The following is a 20,021-nucleotide window of genomic DNA, read 5'->3' on the forward strand; positions in this document are numbered from 1 at the left end:
GTTATAAATTGAAGATGTTTGTGGATTAGTGTTGATAAATGAAATACTTTTAAATATTTTTCCTGTCATTGTTTTATACTTAATTTAATCTTGTTTTTACAGCTGAAATAAAAATTTGTTTTAAATACTATCATGGAATCAGTGGATCTTTGAGAGCTACAACACCTTGCATCACTGTGAAAAATCCATCTGCTATGGTACGATGTTATCATTTCTTAAATTAACTTTGTCATACTGCAATAATTACTGTTCTTTTATGTGTCCTTTTAAATGTTACATTTGGATTGGTTAAAACCCCTGGTAAATTTTACATTCCTGTCAATCATTCTCTGTGGGTTTTATTGTGGATATTATATTCATAACAGCAGAATAGGTGGTAATTGGGGATCCATATCTGGTGTACAATTCAAGCAGGACGTGTGATTAAATGTCCCTCTACATTATGGACTCAAACAGCAGTAAATGTACTTATAGTGGATGGGGAAATAGTTAGAACATCATACATTTGTTATGTTGTCTCTCTCCTAGTTAGGGAGATCTTTACCACTATCCGACCCAGTCCCCAGTGGTATTATAGACAGCAATAAAAAGCTTGGCTCTGCCCATCGCTCAAACTGTCTATCCTTTAAGCACAAAGCAGTTATTATTGTTTCATACACTTGAGGCCTGTTCATACTAAAACAATTGCTAGAGCTCAGTGCTCCACCTCTTACCCACCACTGCCTGAGACCCCCTCCACTTTATATGGCACTGTAACGCTGCATGTAGTGCATTTTAGGCGATGTAGGCAGGCGACTCCATTAATTTTTGTTGAATGGGTCCACATTGCTCTACTCTCCTCTGTGGCCATCACTTTGCCAAGTAGTGTGCATGTACAGCAGTCTTTCTGAGCAAGTCCTTGGGTATTTATGTGTTTTCTGCAGTCCTTTGCAGAGTACATTTAATTAATTATATCACTAGCTGTCCCTAAACAGTCACAGTATAATGTTCCTACCGTAGTCCAGGTGAAGCGAACTAACCTTTCCCTATACATTTGGGTTGTGGTAAGAAATCAGATTAACTAGGGTATACTCATGTAAACATAGGGAGAACATACAAATCCAGTGCACATATTGCATTAGCAGGTGATCAAGTACAAGGTCGTAGAGCTGTACTGTGATAATGCAAATAACTTATCCCTCTTGCTGCAGTCTAGGAATGTGTCAGAAGTGAGTCCCTGAATTCAGTAGACATTTACTGAGTTGGCTTTACTGAATTTATGTCATTCTAGTATTACTTTGTATTGGCTCTTCACTGTGATATTCAGAATAAAGATGTCATTGAATTAATTGGATTAGAATGAAGAAACAGAGCAAAATGTTTTTATGTAGCAGCTAAATATATTTACTATGTGATTTAAAACTGACAGCTCAAATTCAAGTGTAAGAACTGGATCGTACCTACAGTGGGATGCGAAAGTTTGGGCAACAGTGTTAATCGTCATGATTTTCCTGTATAAATCGTTGGTTGTTACGATAAAAAAATGTCAGTTAAATATATCATATAGAAGACACACACAGTGATATTTGAGAAGTGAAATTAAGTTTATTGCGTTTACAGAAAGTGCGCAATAACTGATTAAATAAAATTAGGCAGGTGCATACATTTGGGCACTGTTGTCATTTTATTGATTCCAAAACCTTTAGAACTAATTATTGGAACTCAAATTGACTTGTTAAGCTCAGTGACCCCTGATCTACATACACATGTGAATCCAATTCGCATGTAAGAAAGTGTATTTAAGTAGGTCAATTGTAAGTTTCCCTCCTCTTTTAAATTTCTCTGAAGAGTAGCAACATGGGGGTCTCAAAACAACTCTCAAATGACCTGAAGACAAAGATTGTTCACCATCATTGATTAGGGCACATGTGTCAAACTCTGGCCCGTCGGCCAAATTTGGCCCGCAGCACCATGAAAATTGGCCCGCCAGTGTTTTCTGCACTGAACATTGTATTGGCCCACGGCACTTCAATCCCTGGCCCGTGGCCATGTTTCCAACTCTGCCCCCTCACATCTGACGTCCTCCTCATAGAAGTGATAGAGTGTCGCTATGTTCTATCACTCCCTAGCTTCTTGTTCCGCCTACCTACGTCATGGGTTCAGTGCCAGGCTGCCCATTCAGGCGGCGTCTTAGCAGTTCCCAGTCTTAGCAGTTCCCGGCTGTCCCGCTTCCCCCACCTCCTTTTCACATCTCCACCGGCTGCTGCAGTCTCCGAGGTGGCGGCAGTTCTTCAGTCTTCACACCAGCGTGACCCCCGCACTGAACATAGCAGAGCGGTGTGTCCCTGCCTGCTAGCGTGCATATATAGAAACTTCCCGTATATGCACGCTAGCAGGCAGGGACACAGCGCTCTCCTATGTTCAGTGCGTGACGCTGCTGTGCAGACTCAGACTGAAGAACTGCTGCCCCCCGCCATGCCGGAGACTGCAGCAGTCGGTGGGAATGTGAATTCTCAACCTCTGGAGGTGAGGGAGTGAAGAGTGGGTAAAGGGGGGAGGGGTGTGCACAGGCTAGCTTGCTGACTTTGTGTAAGGGGCACCTATGCATGGGCAAATGCTATGCCTGGCTACATATTCTGGGGCACCTGCTATGCCTGGCTACCTATACTGGGGCACCTGCTATGCCTGGCTACCTTTACTGGCACTCCTAAGCCTGGCTACCTATACTGGGGCACCTGCCATGCCTGGCTACCTATATTAGGGCACCTACCTATACTGGGGAAGCTGCTATGCCTGGCTACCTATATTGGGGCACCTATGCCTGGCTATTAACTATACTGGGACACCTGCTATGCCTGGCTACCTTTACTGGGGCTCCTATGCATGGCTACCTTTAATGGGGCACCGATGCCTGGCTATTACCTATACTGGGGCATCTGCTATGCCTGGCTACCTATGTCGGGGCACCTGCTATGCTTGGCTACCTATATTGGGGCACCTATGCCTGGCAATTACCTATACTGGGGCACCTGCTATGTCTGGCTACCTATACTGGGGCACCTGCTATGTCAGGCTACCTTTACTGGGGCTCCTATGCCTGGCTACCTATATTGGGGCACCTATGCCTGGCTATCTATACTGGGGCACCTGCTATGTCTGGCTACCTTTACTGGGGCTCCTATGCTTGGCTACCTATATTGGGGCACCTGCTATGCATGGCTACCTATACTGGGGCACCTGCTATGCCTGGCTACATTTACTGGGGCTCCTATGCCTGGCTACCTATATTGGGGCACCTATAAGACCCACTCACTTTCTCCCCCCAATTTGGGGGGAGAAAAAGTGCGTCTTATAGTCCAAAAAATACGGTAGTTTGGGCTTATTAAAGGCCATGGAAACAGGTATTCTACGATCTCTAATTATCAAGATTTACAAGATCACTTATCTTGTAATATGAAAATGGAACATGCAAAACTTACCAAGCTGTTTTTTTTAAACATGACCCACACACTGCATAAAAAAGCAAAACAAAAACAAACAATACAAACAGTCACCAGGCACCATGAGAAAAAAATGCTTATGACGCTGACAGACACGCACACGTCTTATCGCTATTCACTATTACAATATATCTTAATACATGGGCATGTCAAGGGCTCATAGTATAGACATTGTTGGGCAGGCCAAGGGCACATTGTGTACCCTTGTTTATGATGGTTTCCACCATTTTTGTTTGGTGTTTGCTTTGGACTGGTTTCTGATATATTTTGGTCTTAATTTCTGTGTTTTGTGATGATGCTAGACATGGCTTATATTGTGTGAGATCTGCTGGATTAGACCTTCTTAAAACCCCTGTTTACACATAGCGCTTGTAAGTGTGGTATACAGTGGGTGGAGCTTCCATTGGCAGTTTACATGGTAGAAGTGTGTTTCTTTACATTTTAATGGCCATGAGTGGATAGTGCTGTCACTGGTTGATCGCTGAGTATGTGTGTTGGAGGAATGCATACAATTACCTGTATTGCATGTGAGTGGTTTGAGCGTGTGTGTGTGTGTGGGGGGGGGGGAGGCGGATTGGGGGGCTTTCTTCCATGGGTCCTCAGTCTCTTCTCTCTAAGCAATAACCCATTCTGACATCATATACCATCGCCGGCCAATGGCACAGTGCTCACTTCATCTTTTTGGAAGTAATCTGGATTGGTTTGTAAATGGCAACAGGTCTCAACTAGCCACACACATTTCATAAAATTCAAAAAGGAATGCATTCTATCACCTTACTGCCTTGGTTAATTAGGGTAGGATAGTTGAATAAATTTGGTAATTTTACCAAATTTAAAAAATACAAATTTAGCACAATGTTTAGCAAAGGATACAGTTAGGTCCATAAATATCTGGACAGAGACAACTTTTTGGTTCTGTACGTCACCACAATGAATTTTAAATAAAACAACTCAGATGCAGTTGAAGTGCAGACTTTCAGCTTTGATTCAGCGGGTTAAACCAAACGAGTAGTAAGCAGTAGTCAGCAATAGGACTCGTAGTCAGACAAGCCAAAATCAGCAGTATGGTGTTTAGTCAGAAAAAGCAGAGATTGGCAATGAACTGTGTGCCCAGAGAGAGAAAGTCAACATCAAACTGTAAAAAAACAGATAACTAGGTCAGGATACGCTCACGCACAGAATAACTTGCTGCAGTACTACAGCTTCCCACACTTCTAAAGACCTTTTTGAGTTTAATCATGTATGCACCCTCATGTTACCCATACACGCAAAGAACATCTTTCAACATCTCAATCTCACATTGAAATAGGTTGTTTTGTACAGATGGACACTGGTATGAGCCAGCCAGTTAACTATGACTGTTCATTATTTAAGACAAAATTTATAATGTCCATTCGGAGAAAAGATACATTTAAGCCATGAAAATGGGGTATGGCTGTTAATTATAAAGTAAATTATATCTGGCAGGGATTAGTATATCCCAGATTAAATGAACAGTAGAAAGACTGCTCTGATACATCTGTATAGTTGGTATTTCACTTTGCGGAGATCACCAAATTTGAGAACTACAGGGCACTGTCATTGATCAAGTCCCCAGGCCTACTAAAGGTGGAGACAGGGCAAGAATCTGCCTGTACGGTGATTTCCATCTGTGCTGTTTTTGTATACCTAGGCTTGCAGCATCACAACACTGCAAGTTGTATTCGTCTGGGTTTGCCACATTGCAATGTTGCAAGTTGTATGCATCTATAATATCGTGGGCTTGGTGGTAAGCAATGTACAATTTGGTTTGTTGCCTACTCACGAGACACTCAGCAACATCTGCACCTCCTATTCCCACTTATTAGGTGAGCAACAGGAATTCCCACAGATTGGCATAACAGCCAGACTAAACAAACCTGGGCTTTACCTTCAGTTAGGGGTTACCAGCAGGACCTATGATTACTGCAAGGTAATTCATGTGATTGAATGATTACATTTGCATGATTGGTTTTGCATATTTTAAATGGCTTATGATGAGGTGGGTGTGTTCATTAATGATGTCTGCACAAGCACTCTTGTTATGACACTGAATTGTTGTGCCTTGAAAACGAGGACCTGCTTGACCCTGAAAAAATTGTTGGCTTAACAGTGATGCTGATGGTTGAACTGTAAACTGTGTGGATTTTATAGTGGTGCTGACTATCCTGTCCTTTTGTATGTAACATGGGAGTGTGGGCCAACAGTCCAGGTCAGGAACCTGCAAACTTGATTATGTGCTGCTCCAAGATTGGATCATGTGTGTTATAAAATGATAAATACCGTAGTAGTACATACAATAAAACAAGATAGATGTCCTGCCATTACCCACTGCTGTCTGGCACATTTTTCTCCTTTTTTCCTGTAGTAATCTTCAATTTCCTGATTGTGATAATTTTCCTCTTGCTACTTTTGCCTATATGTCCCCTTTAACTATTATTTTCTCTTAGATGGGAGCAGATGGTGCTGGAGCGTTTTCTGCTAGTCAGCAGAGTCGAAAATTAGCAAGCTTCACTTTATCAGGTAATTTTTCTATACATGAGCTTCTCACTCAAAAACTTAAACCAACATTTATTTATAAAAGGCTCCATATATAGTTATTTTATGTGTTATCTCTCATATATTTATATTAAATGTTTTGCGTATATTTCTATACTTACCATTTTTGGTGCCAATCTTTTGGAGGGAAAAAAGCATATAGTAAGTATGTTGTTGATAATTAAATTCAGCAGATTTAAATGTAGGTTACAAAAAAATTCTAAATTAAATAAATAATGTATCATCTCTGTTGATTTTAATGCCAGTGTGCCATACATGGGTCTTTGAAATATACCGGTACATCTTTTCTGTTGATGTTTTTCATTTGCATATCAAAAGAAATGTGTTTTCCTGCTTCATTGTAAAGGAGGTGTTCAGTATACAGAATACTGGATAAACCATGATTAACCATGAGAAACCATCAGCCCGCGGGTATTTTTCACCTTATAGACGAGAGGAATTTTCACATTTCAACGCTCCTCCCTTTCATTCCCCAATAACTTTATCACTACTTATCATAAAGAAGTTATGTATACCTTGTTTTTCCGCCACCAATTAAGCTTGCTTTGGGTGGTAAATTATGCTAAGAATTATTTTATTTTTAATGCATTTTACCAGGAATAATAAGAAAAAAAATCATTATTTCTCAGTTTTCGGCCATTATAATTTGAAATAGTACATGCTACCGTAATTAAAATCCACACATTTTATTTGTCCATTTGTCCCAGTTATTGCAACATTAAGATGATATCCCTAGTATAATGTATGGTGACAATATTTTATTTGGAAATAAAGGTGCAATTTTTTCAGTTTTATATCCATCACTAATTTATAGCCCATACATTTGTAATAATATGCCCTCTTGACATATAGATATTAAAAAATGTTATTCCCTTAATGTGAACCTTTAGACTTTTCAAAACCATACTTGCCAGATTTGAATGAAATGTTCTGACTGCAAAAAAATGATGCGCAACAATAAAAAAAAATGATCGCCTTTGTGTTTTATATACTCGTGTTATGTAGATTGTAGATTTTTTTTGTGCTGTTTCTCCATTGATAGCATAATCATAGTGAACATTTCTGCTAAGTGCTAAATGGTTCATGTCTGAGGTTTGGGTGTTTGTCTGAAAGATAATGTTCTGTTAAGATTTATTTTAGATTGTCATCCTCTGTTATGATGGGTTGCAGGACCTTCCATATTTTCCTTAGTTTTTTTTTAGCAGAGGCCTTGGCCAAGAATCCTCCAGCGTCTGTACAAAGCCTTTGACATGCTCAGCAGACTGCCTCTTATACCTTCCCTTTTTTGGTGAAAATGTAATTTCAGATTCTGCAGTTGGTTTCATTGGCAAGACAGGCTTCAATCTAATTATTTCACTAAGGGAGTATGTAGAGAAGCCCATAGGTAATTCTGTATTAATGTATTTACTGGATCTACAGAAGAGACTTGTAAAATTTGGGCCACTGATATCTGTTTTCAATTCCAATTAGATTAGTAGTTTTGTGGATTTGCTGAGTTTGACTCTCAGGCACAAACTCCATGCAGGTAGTTCCCTGGTAATATAATAAAACTTGCTGCACTGCAAAGCAAGAATGCTGTCTACTATGCCTCCATGCTTCCAACCTAATAGTTTAGTATTGAAAATGTTTTCAGTGTTATTTTTTTTGTGTGTGAAAATGAAGCTTAAGCAGGTAAAAATCATGTCTTAAAAGTTTGGCCACCTGACCAGACACAAAGCCATGAGTTTCAATCTGTGTAGGCGGGACTGGGGCTGCTACATCAGTCTGCTGTTATGTCTTCAAGGGACAGCCACAGACTAATTCTCTATAAAAATATTGCAGTCTGTAGCAATGACAGTTGTGGTGTAGGAAGGTCCACTTCCTACTTAGAACAAAGTACTTCAAAATTTATAACATCGCCAGTTGCAGGACAAATTATCAGATTGTCCTGTAATTAAATAATGCTGCTTAAAGAATGCAGAAAAAGATACCTGCTTTTCCCTGGATACAGCAGACGTTTTTCTGCATTTGTTTGCCGGTACTCTTTCAAATAACAGCTGAAGACAATCTGATAAATTTGTATGGCAATGAAAATCTTATAAATTAGCTCCTGAGTGAAGTGGAAGTTTTAATTACTTATCTTTTAACCCTTCCAGTAGGGGGTGGTTCAGACGGACGCTTTCCCGGCGTTTAATGTGACGTTTTAGACGCAACGATCTACTGCTGTCCCATTCAAGTGAATGGGAGCATTCTACATCAGCTTTTGCAGGCTTTCATGAAAGCCTGACGGTAGTTCCCGGCATCACTTCTCATCTTGAAAGCAACATGTTGCTTTCAGAGGTGGTAAACGCCGGTAAAACAGTGTAGGGACCCGAACCGCTAGCCTTGAAGGCTTCCCAAAAGCCTTCAAAAGCTAAGGGTAAACGCTGGTGTAAAAACTGCTGGCGTTTGAGTGAAAGCTCGGCAGAAGCCTGTGTGAACCAGTCCTCACTTTGTAACCTGTCAAAACATTTTCCTATTAGTTTTATGCTGTGTTTAATGCTTTAGATCATACATGTCAAACTCCGGCCTGCAGGCCAAATCTGGCCCTCCGAGCCTTTCAATTTGGCCCTCAAGTGGTTTCCCCACTTTGTATTATGTTTAACCCACTCTAGACGACCAAGGAAACAATATTGGAGGTGAAGCCCTAGAACACCAGGGAAGGCACATTGGGGAGGGGGAAAGCACTAAACACCAGGGTACTGTATAGCGAAGGGTGGGGGCCACTAGACACCAAGAAAGTGTATATGGGAGGGTGGGGGCCACCACTAGACACCAGGGAACTATATATGGGAGGGTGGGGGCCTCTAGACAACCGGGAACTGTAAAGGGGTTAGAGGGGGGCCAATAGACACCTGGGGACTTTATAAAGGAGGGAGGTGGCCACTAGACACTGAGGTTGGCCCGCAATCAGCTCCTAGTGTACAATTTCGGCCCATTTTGTATTTGAGTTTGACACCCCTGCTTTAGATCATACTGTATATACAATTTTAGTTCCATCACACTTTAAATGAAGGACTGCAAAAATATCTGTTTGCCACCTATTGTGTATACTTTATAATATTGTCAGAGCTATAAATATCACACCCCAGAAACATGAGCTTAGCTTGCCCTCTGATTAACAGCCCTTAGCTTTGCTTTGTGTGAGCTGTGATGGCTGTGTAGAGTAAATTTGTTGTTTATGTGTCATACTTGTCTTTGCTGCATTGCACAGATACAGTTTTCCTTAGCCATGTCATCTCCATTATCTTATTTTTCAGATCTCAGAGCAGTAGGGTTGAAGAAAGGCATGTTCTTCAACCCTGACCCTTATCTGAAGATGTCTATTAGACCTGGGAAAAGAAGCACATTCCCAACATTTGCTCACCACAGCCAAGAAAGAAGGTCAACCATCATAGCAAACACCACAAACCCAGTGTGGCACAGAGAGGTAACACAGAGAACATTTAGTTCAACTTCGTTCATCATGTTGGAAATATTTTAAACCCATCCTGAGGCAAAGTTCTAAAAACACAACTGAATATTGTCTTAAAATGTGATCACATGACTAGAAGTTAAGAGAAAAAAAAATAGTGTGTGTGTATGTGCGCGTGCGGTTTGGGGGGCGCTAAGTCAATACATTGCAAAGTAACAAGGTAAAAAGATAGAGGAGAGAACAAGAAATGATTGATATTCGCCATGTATTTAGTTTATGTTGTTTGATCCACAATGAGCCTACGCGTCATCATCTTTACTTCTGCCAGACAAGGTAAAAACTAGACAACACCAACTGCCACTATCTAACCACACCCACTAACAATGCGATAAGCGAAAAGGTTGTTTCTTTATAGATATACATATTCACAGAGGGAAATACAGGTTGCTTGGCAAATGGAAAGAGACATTATTTCTCATAAAAAACAAGCTTCACAGAAAGGAAACGTCATGACATTACACTGTGGGAGGGGTTTCACCACAATATCAGCTACACAGACGCCGATGATGATCTATTCAAGAAAAGGTAAAGATTTCTCATAGAAAAAGGGGGGGTATCAGTTACTAATTGGGATGAAGTTCAATCCTGAGTTAAAGTTCCTCTTTAAAGTGTACCAGAGATGTCAAATTCTAAAGATTTGATGCTTAAAGGGGAACTGAAGAGAGAGGTATATGGAGGCTGTCATGTTTATTTCCTTTTAGACAATACCAGTTGCCTGGCAGCCCTGCTGATCCTCTGCCTCTAATACTATTAGCCATAGCCCCTGAACAAGCATGCAGCAGATCAGGTGTTTCAGTGGTTCAGACTTATAAGTCTGATCTGACAAGACTAGCTGCATGCTTGTTTCTGGTTTTAATCAGATACTACTGCAGAGAAATAGACCAGCAGGGCTGCCAGGCAACTGGTATTGATTAAAAGGAAATAAACATGACAGCCTCCATATACCTCTCTCTTCAGTTCCCCTTTAACTAGGGATTTTTCCAGCCCCATAAGCTCGTCTGAGTCCCTCACCATCTGCCGTTTAGCCGCGATCAGCCCTGATAACAGGCTCAGTCAGGTCCAGTCTGGATCTTCTGTGCATGCTCGGACCTTCCGCACATGCGCAGTAGATCTGGACTGGCGTGACCGAGCTGGGCTGATTGCAGCTGAACAGCAGACCGTGGGAGGACAGCTAGGGACTCAGATGAGCTTATGGTGCTGGAGGAAGCCCCAGGAAAGTATCAAATCTTTAAAATTTGATGTCTCTGGTTTCTTTTAAGGGAATCATTCTCAGGCTTTGTGAATAAGGGGTGCTGCTGCTTGAAATTGCATTATCCTGCAGTTCAAACTGCAATGGTACAGTCTCAGACTGAATGTCTTCAAGCAGAATGCAGCATATAGCAGTGACAGCTTGCGGTGGTGGAATTGGCTAGACACTGGTCTTGTCTATACGCAAACAAAAACGAGCTCTGCAATTGTTTGCCTAAACAGGTCTAGAAACTACTTGAGGCTAATGTAGCGCTTTAAAGGGTACCTGAACTGACATGTGACATGGGGCCCTATGCACGAAAGGCCAATAATTTTGCTGTGCACAGGCAGTGCATGGCAATTTTACTGGTCCGCAAGGGTAACAATATATGTTACTCTATTAGCACAACAAACATTACTGGGGTAACGCGTTCATTACTATGGCGCTAACAGAGTAACGAGCCTCGCTCCCCTGGCGTTAGAACTGGTAAAATTGGTGTACGCTACCTGTGCATAGCTAAATTGCCTACCTTTCTTGCATCTGGCCCAAGGTTAGATGAACATGTGTATGTACAGTGCCACTCGTGCATATAACTAGGTTGCATTCATTTTTTTTCATCTTTCATAGATGAGAACAACTTCTAAATGCGAGGAATAGATAAAAACGGTACTGTGCACTGATCTTTGGAGGGGGTCTTCTTCTTATTTGCCTATTATGTGTAAAAGATGGGGTTAATAAGTCAAAAAGGGTGTGACTTACAAAGTTTGTGAGACTTGCAGGTTAGCAACAACACTGTAACTCACGCACAACATACTAGTTCAGGATAAATGATTTTACTCAGCTGCCCGTGGACTATTATGCTGTCCACATTTAGGATAATTTCTGCTTCCATGAATGCCTGAATAGAGCAATGGCTTTATGATGGATTCCTTTTAGGTACCATCAAGTAGGCTAAATATAAAGTATTTGTAATATAACGGCAGCACGGTGGCGTAGTGGTTAGCTCTCTCGCCTTGCAGCGCTGGGTCCCTGGTTCGAATCCCAGCCAGGGCACTATCTGCAAAGAGTTAGTATGTTCTCTCCGTGTCTGTGTGGGTTTCCTCCGGGCACTCCGGTTTCCTCCCACATTCCAAAAACATACAGATAAGTTAATTGGCTCCCTCTAAAAAAAAAAATTGGCCCTAGACTACAGTACTTACACTACATAATATAGACATATGGCAATGGTAGGGATTAGATTGTGAGCTCCTTTGAGGGACAGTTAGTGACAAGATATATATATATACACTGTACAGCGCTGCGTAATATGTCGGCGCTATATAAATACTAAATAATAATAATAATAATAACGTACCCTGTTTTTTCTGTTCCAGAAATATTCCTTTGTTGCTCTTTTAACTGATGTTTTAGAGGTTGAAATAAAGGATAAATTTGCCAAAAGTCGTCCTATCATCAAGCGATTTCTTGGAAAATTAACAATACCTGTCCAAAGATTGCTGGAAAGACATGCAATTGGGTAAATATGTGGGCCTGTGTAATCATCTGTGCTGCTGTCTGAATCACTACAATGTGACTACAGTGTATTGTGCAAGTGATCATATGTCAAATGGCCTATGCAATGGGCATTTTTCTTGTTGCTGTACAGTTAGAATTGACAACATTTATTAATGTTTAGCACATATATACTGTTTGAATGTGTAGAGGTTGATATAATAATGCATCCAGCATGCTTACTGGCACTATTAAATATTAGTGCACACAGCAATCTAAGCAAAAAACAGAGTTCTCTTGGGTGCACTCTCTGCTATTATAATCGTATCCAATTCAGTCTATTATAGTTCAAGCGACACTCCACGCTGTTCTCTATGCATTAATCTAGGGTAGGGGCCTCCACCACACTTGATAAAATATGTCACTCACTAAAGGATGAGACCACCAGGGTCTGAATACACCTTGGGGATATGACTAGATCACCCCCGACCATACGTGACCAATTCCACTTCAGATATTGTTCACCACCATATGGATTCAAATCTCACATCACATTTATCGTCATCTCTTCTTCTGTCTTGTCTCAAACAAAAAAATGCTTACTGGCAATATAAGAGATATTTCAGCTCCTATCAGCTTTGTACAAAGACCCTGGCTGTATTGTGAAGCCATGCTGATGATTCCCTGTCGCTGTTTAGGTCACTGAGCTGGCAATCGATCTGTGTACAAGTCTGTGTATCTGACTGGTTATGTGAAGTGAACCTTTGCTGTTCTTCTTCATTAATTTACCTCTTAGTAAATCAATCCTTTTTCTGAATCTCATATGGAATTCCCTCTTCCAAAATCTTTCTGGCAGTGAGATAAATATTTTCAGTTGGATATATACTTCATATGATGTCTTTCTTGTGTTGTTTCCAGTGTGTGTGCTGTCATCATTATGAGCCAACACATTTGTATACTTACTACTAAGGGGAGGAAGGGGGAAGGGAGGCGGAGTGCCAGGCCCTTATTAGTAATGTATATTGTAACTAGTTGTAAGAGTGCTCTTTGGTGGGGTTTGAGCTGATCTACCAGCAGTTCATGCCTGGACTTCATGTCAAGCTGTGTGTGTGTTCTTTCTTCTGTTTAACCACTTCAGCCTACAGTGTAGTTCACCTTATGCACCCGAGCAACTTTTACCTCCCATTAATTCTCCAATAACTTTATCACTACTTATCACAATGAAATGATCTATATCTAGTTACAGTGGTGTGAAAAACTATTTGCCCTTTTCCTGATTTCTTATTCTTTTGCATGTTTGTCACACTTAAATGTTTCTGCTCATCAAAAACCGTTAACTATTAGTCAAAGATAACATAATTGAACACAAAATGCAGTTTTAAATGATGGTTTTTATTATTTAGTGAGAAAAAAAACTCAAAACCTACATGGCCCTTTGTGAAAAAGAAATTGCCCCCTGAACCTAATAACTGGTTGGGCCACCCTTAGCAGCAATAACTGCAATCAAGCGTTTGCGATAACTTGCAACGAGTCTTTTACAGCGCTCTGGAGGAATTTTGGCCCACTCATCTTTGCAGAATTGTTGTAATTCAGCTTTATTTGAGGGTTTTCTAGCATGAACCGCCTTTTTAAGGTCATGCCACAGCATCTCAATAGGATTCAGGTCAGGACTTTGACTAGGCCACTCCAAAGTCTTCATTTTGTTTTTCTTCCGCCATTCAGAGGTGGATTTGCTGGTGTGTTTTGGGTCATTGTCCTGCTGCAGCACCCAAGATCGCTTCAGCTTGAGTTGACGAACAGATGGCCGGACATTCCCCTTCAGGATTTTTTGGTAGACAGTAGAATTCATGGTTCCATCTATCACAGCAAGCCTTCCAGGTCCTGAAGCAGCAAAACAACCCCAGACCATCACACTACCACCACCATATTTTACTGTTGGTATGATGTTCTTTTGCTGAAATGCTGTGTTACTTCTATGCCAGATGTAACGGGACACGCACCTTCCAAAAAGTTCAACTTTTGTCTCGTCGGTCCACAAGGTATTTTCCCAAAAGTCTTGGCAATCATTGAGATGTTTTTTTTTAGCAAAATTGAGACGAGCCTTGATGTTCTTTTTGCTTAAAAGTGGTTTGCGCCTTGGATATCTGCCATGCAGGCCGTTTTTGCCCTGTCTCTTTCTTATGGTGGAGTCGTGAACACTGACCTTAATTGAGGCAAGTGAGGCCTGCAGTTCTTTAGATGTTGTCCTAGGGTCTTTTGTGGCCTCTCGGGTGAGTTTTCTCTGCGCTCTTGGGGTAATTTTGGTCGGCCGGCCACTCCTGGGAAGGTTCATCACTGTTCCATGTTTTTGCCATTTGTGGATAATGGCTCTCACTGTGGTTCGCTGGAGTCCCAAAGCTTTAGAAATGGCATTATAACCTTTACCAGACTGATAGATCTCAATTACAGTACTTTTGTTCTCATTTGTTCCTGAATTTCTTTGGATCTTGGCATGATGTCTAGCTTTTGAGGTGCTTTTGGTCTACTTCTCTGTGTCAGATAGCTCCTATTTAAGTGATTTCTTGATTGAAACAGGTGTGACAGTAATCAGGCCTGGGGGTGACTACAGAAATTGAACTCAGGTGTGATAAACCACAGTTAAGTTATTTTTTAACAAGGGGGGCAATCACTTTTTCACACAGGGCCATGTAGATTTGGAGTTTTTTTTCTCACTAAATAATAAAAACCATCATTTAAAACTACATTTTGTGTTCAATTATGTTATCTTTGACTAATAAATAACAGTTTTTGATGAGCAGAAACATTTAAGTGTGACAAACATGCAAAAGAATAAGAAATCAGGAAGGGGGCAAATAGTTTTTCACACCACTGTAGTTCCGCCACTAATTAGGCTTTCTTTTGGTGGTACATTTTTCAAGGAATTATTTTATTCTAAATCCATTTTAACAGGAAGATTAAGAAAGAAATTGAAAAAAAATCATTACTTCTCAGTTTTTGGGCATTATATTTTGAAATTAATACATGCTACCATAATTAAAACCTTTGTATTTTATTTGCACATTTGTCCTGGTTATTAGACCATTTAAATTATGTCCCTATCACAATTTATGGCGCTGATATTTTGTTTGGAAATAAAGGTGCATTTTTTCAATTTGCGTCCATCACTATTTACAAGCTTATAATTTAAAACATTATATTAATATACTCTCTTGACATGCATATTCAAAAAGTTCAGACCCTTAGGTAACTATTTGTTTTTCGTTTTTTTAATAGTAATTTTTTTTAAATTAAAAATGTTATTTGAGTAATTTTTGGTGTGGGAGGTAAACAGTTAACTTTAAATGTAATTTAATGTATTTATTTAATAAAATGTATGTGGGTGTAGTTTTACTATTTGGCCACAGTCAAAAACTGCTGGAAGCGAACAATCTCGTTTCTAGTAAGCATTAGGAGGACAGGAAGCTTTTTTTTCTGCAGACCGTCGGTTTTTCTGCGGGGGACTTAGATCAAAGAATGGGAAGTATATTCCCATACATTGATCTCGGGGCTAACAGCAGGCGGCGGTAGTGCACCGCGCACTGGCAGCAGCACAGCCTATCTGGACGGATATATTCGTCCAGGTAGGATTAAGTGGTTAAATATGAAAAAAAAAATGAAAAAACGATTACAAACTATTACCTAAGAATAGAGGTGTGCATAGTATTAGAAAATTGTCCCTATCATTGTTTTTCCTGTCACCAAATCACCACCAGCCATTCTTTTTTTTTCTCACTTATTTTTCACTTTGACCCTACCCTGTCTTCATCAGCATTCTATCTGTCCTGTCCCCCTGGCCCAAAAAATATCTGTCTGTCCCCAGCTCCTCCTCCATCAAATTTTTCTCCCTGCCCCACCTCCACCAATTTTTTGACTACTCTCACCCTATCCCCTGCTTACGTTTTAAGTTGTTACGTAAATTTAGGCAAGAATTAAATGTAAGAAAACCATATTGTGCAATTAACACTAACTACATTAGCTAAGTAACCGAAAATGTGTAAGCAGTTTTATAAGCATAAAGGAAGAATTTACAGCTGCACAAACTGATGCCCAGCAGGGGAAGGACCTCTAATTAAAGGACCGTGCCCTATCTTAATACAGATTTTGTGATTATTACATACAGCCTTTTTGTATTTTATCCTGTTCCTCTGCCCCAAAACTATCTTTTGAGATGGGTTTGGGTGGCAAGGATGATATAATTTGCTGCAGTAGACAGAAGTGTCAACTGTCATTCTTGTAGAGCACTTTGTATTGCCGTCAGACAGCAATTTCTATTTATGTTGTGCTGCTGAAAGCAAACATTACACTCAGCTGCCATGGAGAGGAAAGAACGTTGAAATCTATAGCTTCCCATGGCATAGCTGTTATTTTATCAGCCAGAGCAGCTTTCATTGACTATATGCAGCCAGTGTACAGTGAAATAGTGTCACTCTGATACTGAAATCAGAATCAGACTGCCACTATTTACAGGAACTGCACTCTAGTTGCAAATTTAGAATATCTGCTCACTCACTCCCTCACTCACTCACTCACTCACTCACTCACTCACTCACTCACTCACTCACTCACTCACAGCAGCTTGGTTCTGATCTTCTTCTAGAGGGCTGCTGTGGGTAAGACACAGATTGTTCAGTGAGGAGGAATGAACAACAAAGTGCTCTTCTTGTTAACTATATCCCTCTTTACTAAAGTTTGCTATTAGGACTACAGGGGGCTTGAAGAAGCCCCAGCTAAGTTAAACTCAATGCCTTTCGCTTAATTAAGGTTCCCTTTTACAGGACAAACCCCCTTGAATGCAAACTAGTTGAGAAAAGAAACTGAAACAGAAAAGAACAACCAAAAGAAATGTTTGGGGCATTTATCTTTATAATTATGTATAAACTTGGAACTGCTGGTATGTAGCAGTGTTATAGCCTAATTTTTACGCAGCCATGTAATCTAACTTAAAGACAGCTGTTTTTTGCTATATTGGTGTTCAGCTGTGTACAGTGAAAATTGATATGGCTCACTTTCTATGTATGGGCCATTTTGTAGGGGCGTCGCATAAGTTTTAGATGGCTGGTAGCCCACTTGCAAAGGTCCTGTCATTGCTTGTGACAGCCTTTGAACAGATTTTTTTTAAAGCCTAGCTAAACCCAAAATTTAAGGAGAAAAATTCTGAAAACACACATCTAGGGTAAATTGTAAGTACTATTTTCAGCTTTGCATATACAGTGGCTTGTAAAAGTATTCGGCCCCCTTGAAGTTTTCCACATTTTTTCACATTACTGCCACAAACATGAATCAATTTTATTGGAATTCCACGTGAAAGACCAATACAAAGTGGTATACACGTGAGAAGTGGAACGAAAATCATACATGATTCCAAACAGTTTTTAACAAATAAATAACTGCAAAGTGGGGTGTGCGTAATTATTCAGCCCCCTTTGGTCTGAGTGCAGTCAGTTGCCCATAGACATTGCTTGATGAGTGCTAATGACTAAATAGAGTGCGCCTGTGTGTAATCTAATGTCAGTACAAATACAGCTTCTCTGTGACGACCTCAGAGGTTGTCTAAGAGAATATTGGGAGCAACCAGGGGCGTAGCAATAGGGGGTGCAGAGGTAGCGACCGCATCGGGGCCCTTGGGTCAGAAGGGCCCCAAAGAGCCCTTTCTCAAGCACAATATTAGCTCTCTATTGGCCCTGTGCTGGTAATAATCACTTTTATAGATGCTTTAAATAGTAGTAATCACTAACAAACTGTTTTCCATCCCATAATTGCACCTCCAACACTGTGGAGATTCTTGGCAGGTTTTGGTGCGCCGTATCAATTGTTATGTATAAAGTTCTTAGGGGGCCCCATGTACAACTTGCACTGGGGCCCATAGCTCCTTAGCTACGCCACTGGGAGCAACAACACCATGAAGTCCAAAGAACACACCAGACAGGTCAGGGATAAAGTTATTGAGAAATTTAAAGCAGGCTTAGGCTACAAAAAGATTTCCAAAGCGTTGAACATCCCACAGAGCACTGTTCAAACGATCATTCAGAAGTGGAAGGAGTATGGCACAACTGTAAACCTACCAAGACAAGGCCGTCCACCTAAACTCACAGGCCGAACAAGGAGAGCACTGATCAGAAATGCAGTCAAGAGGTCCATGGTGACTCTGGACGAGCTGCAGAGATCTACAGCTCAGGTGGGGGAATCTGTCCATAGGACAACTATTAGTCATGCACTGCACAAAATTGGCCTTTATGGAAGAGTGGCAAGAAGAAAGCCATTGTTAACAGAAAAGCATAAGAAGTCCCGTTTGCAGTTTGCCACAAGCCATGTGGGGGACACAGTGAACATGTGGAAGAAGGTGCTCTGGTCATATGAGACCAAAACTGAACTTTTTGGCCAAAATAGCAAAACGTTATGTGTGGCGGAAAACTAACACTGCACATCACTCTGAACACATCATCCCCACTATCAAATATGGTGGTGGCAGTATCATGCTCTGGGGGTGCTTCTCTTCAGCAGGGACAGGGAAGCTGGTCAGAGTTGATGGGAAGATGGATGGAGCCAAATACAGGGCAATCTTGGAAGAAAACCTCTTGGAGTCTGCAAAAGACTTGAGACTGGGGCGGAGGTTCACCTTCCAGCAGGACAACGACCCTAAACATAAAGCCAGGGCAACAATGGAATGGTTTAAAACAAAACATATCCATGTGTTAGAATGGCCCAGTCAAAGTCCATATCTAAATCCAATCGAAAATCTGTGGCAAGAGCTGAAAACTGCTGTTCACAAATGCTGTCCATCTAATCTTGCTAAGAAGAATGGGTAAAAATTTCAGTCTCTAGATGTGCAAAGCTGGTAGAGACATACCCTAAAAGACTGGCAGCTGTAATTGCAGCAAAAGGTGGTTCTACAAAGTATTGACTCTGGGGGCTGAATAATTACGCAATAATTACTTTGCAGTTATTTGTAAAAAATGTTTGGAATCATGTATGATTCTTGTTCCACTTCTCACGTGTACACCACTTTTTATTGGTCATTTACGTGGAATTCCAATAAAATTGATTCATGTTTGTGTTGGTCATTCACGTGGAATTCCAATAAAATTGATTCATGTTTGTGGCAGTAATGTGACAAAATGTGGAAAACTGCAAGGGGGCCGAATACTTTTGCAAGCCACTGTAGATATGCTTGTATCTGCACACCTGTTACTTCCAGTTTAAGGATAAGAATGACAAATATGCAACTAAAATACAGGTATGATGTTGAGATGTCTGCTTGCATGAGTGCTGTTGGTTAGCTCATGGAGCAATTCTAAGGAGAAAATCTTGCCATTTGGTGAACTGACTTAAAGTGAACCCTAGCTGAAGCTCAGGTCAAAAACCTTAACTAAGAAAAAGGAAGCTTCTGGATCCTATAGATGCTTCCTGGTTCCCCCTCGCTGCTGTCACCACTTGCTGGGACCCTCCTTAACATCGGGGGCCACACTCCTCCAATGGCACAAGTGCATTAGTGCCTTCACAGTACCATGGAGAAACTCGTACACAAGCAGCTCCGCATCTCCCCGCCCCTCTCAGTGAAAGAAGACTGAGAGGGGTGAGGAGAGGCTGAGATCGGCAGAGGTTGACTGGAGAGTAGACAGAGCTACTACTTACAGCTCTGCCTCTACCAGGAAGGAAGATCTGCGAGCCCAGGAACTTTGCTGGGCTATTTCTGGGCAATAAATCGTTCTGCCAC

General features: G+C 40.9%; 1 protein-coding gene across 2 annotated transcripts in view; it reads left to right on the plus strand.

Annotated features, from left to right (window-relative positions):
- The window catches only part of HECW2 (HECT, C2 and WW domain containing E3 ubiquitin protein ligase 2), a 262,291-nt gene that overhangs the window by 124,427 nt on the left and 117,843 nt on the right, over positions 1 to 20,021 (plus strand). For both annotated transcript variants that reach the window (XM_068244844.1, XM_068244845.1), the window contains exons 4-7: positions 103 to 197; positions 5,948 to 6,020; positions 9,335 to 9,504; positions 12,151 to 12,293. In XM_068244844.1, coding sequence (XP_068100945.1) covers positions 103 to 197; positions 5,948 to 6,020; positions 9,335 to 9,504; positions 12,151 to 12,293 — 481 coding nt within the window. The remainder of the gene's footprint in view (positions 1 to 102; positions 198 to 5,947; positions 6,021 to 9,334; positions 9,505 to 12,150; positions 12,294 to 20,021) is intronic.

The sequence above is a fragment of the Hyperolius riggenbachi genome, chromosome 7, assembly GCF_040937935.1.
Source record: "Hyperolius riggenbachi isolate aHypRig1 chromosome 7, aHypRig1.pri, whole genome shotgun sequence".
In the NCBI taxonomy this organism is placed as follows: Eukaryota; Metazoa; Chordata; class Amphibia; order Anura; family Hyperoliidae; genus Hyperolius; species Hyperolius riggenbachi.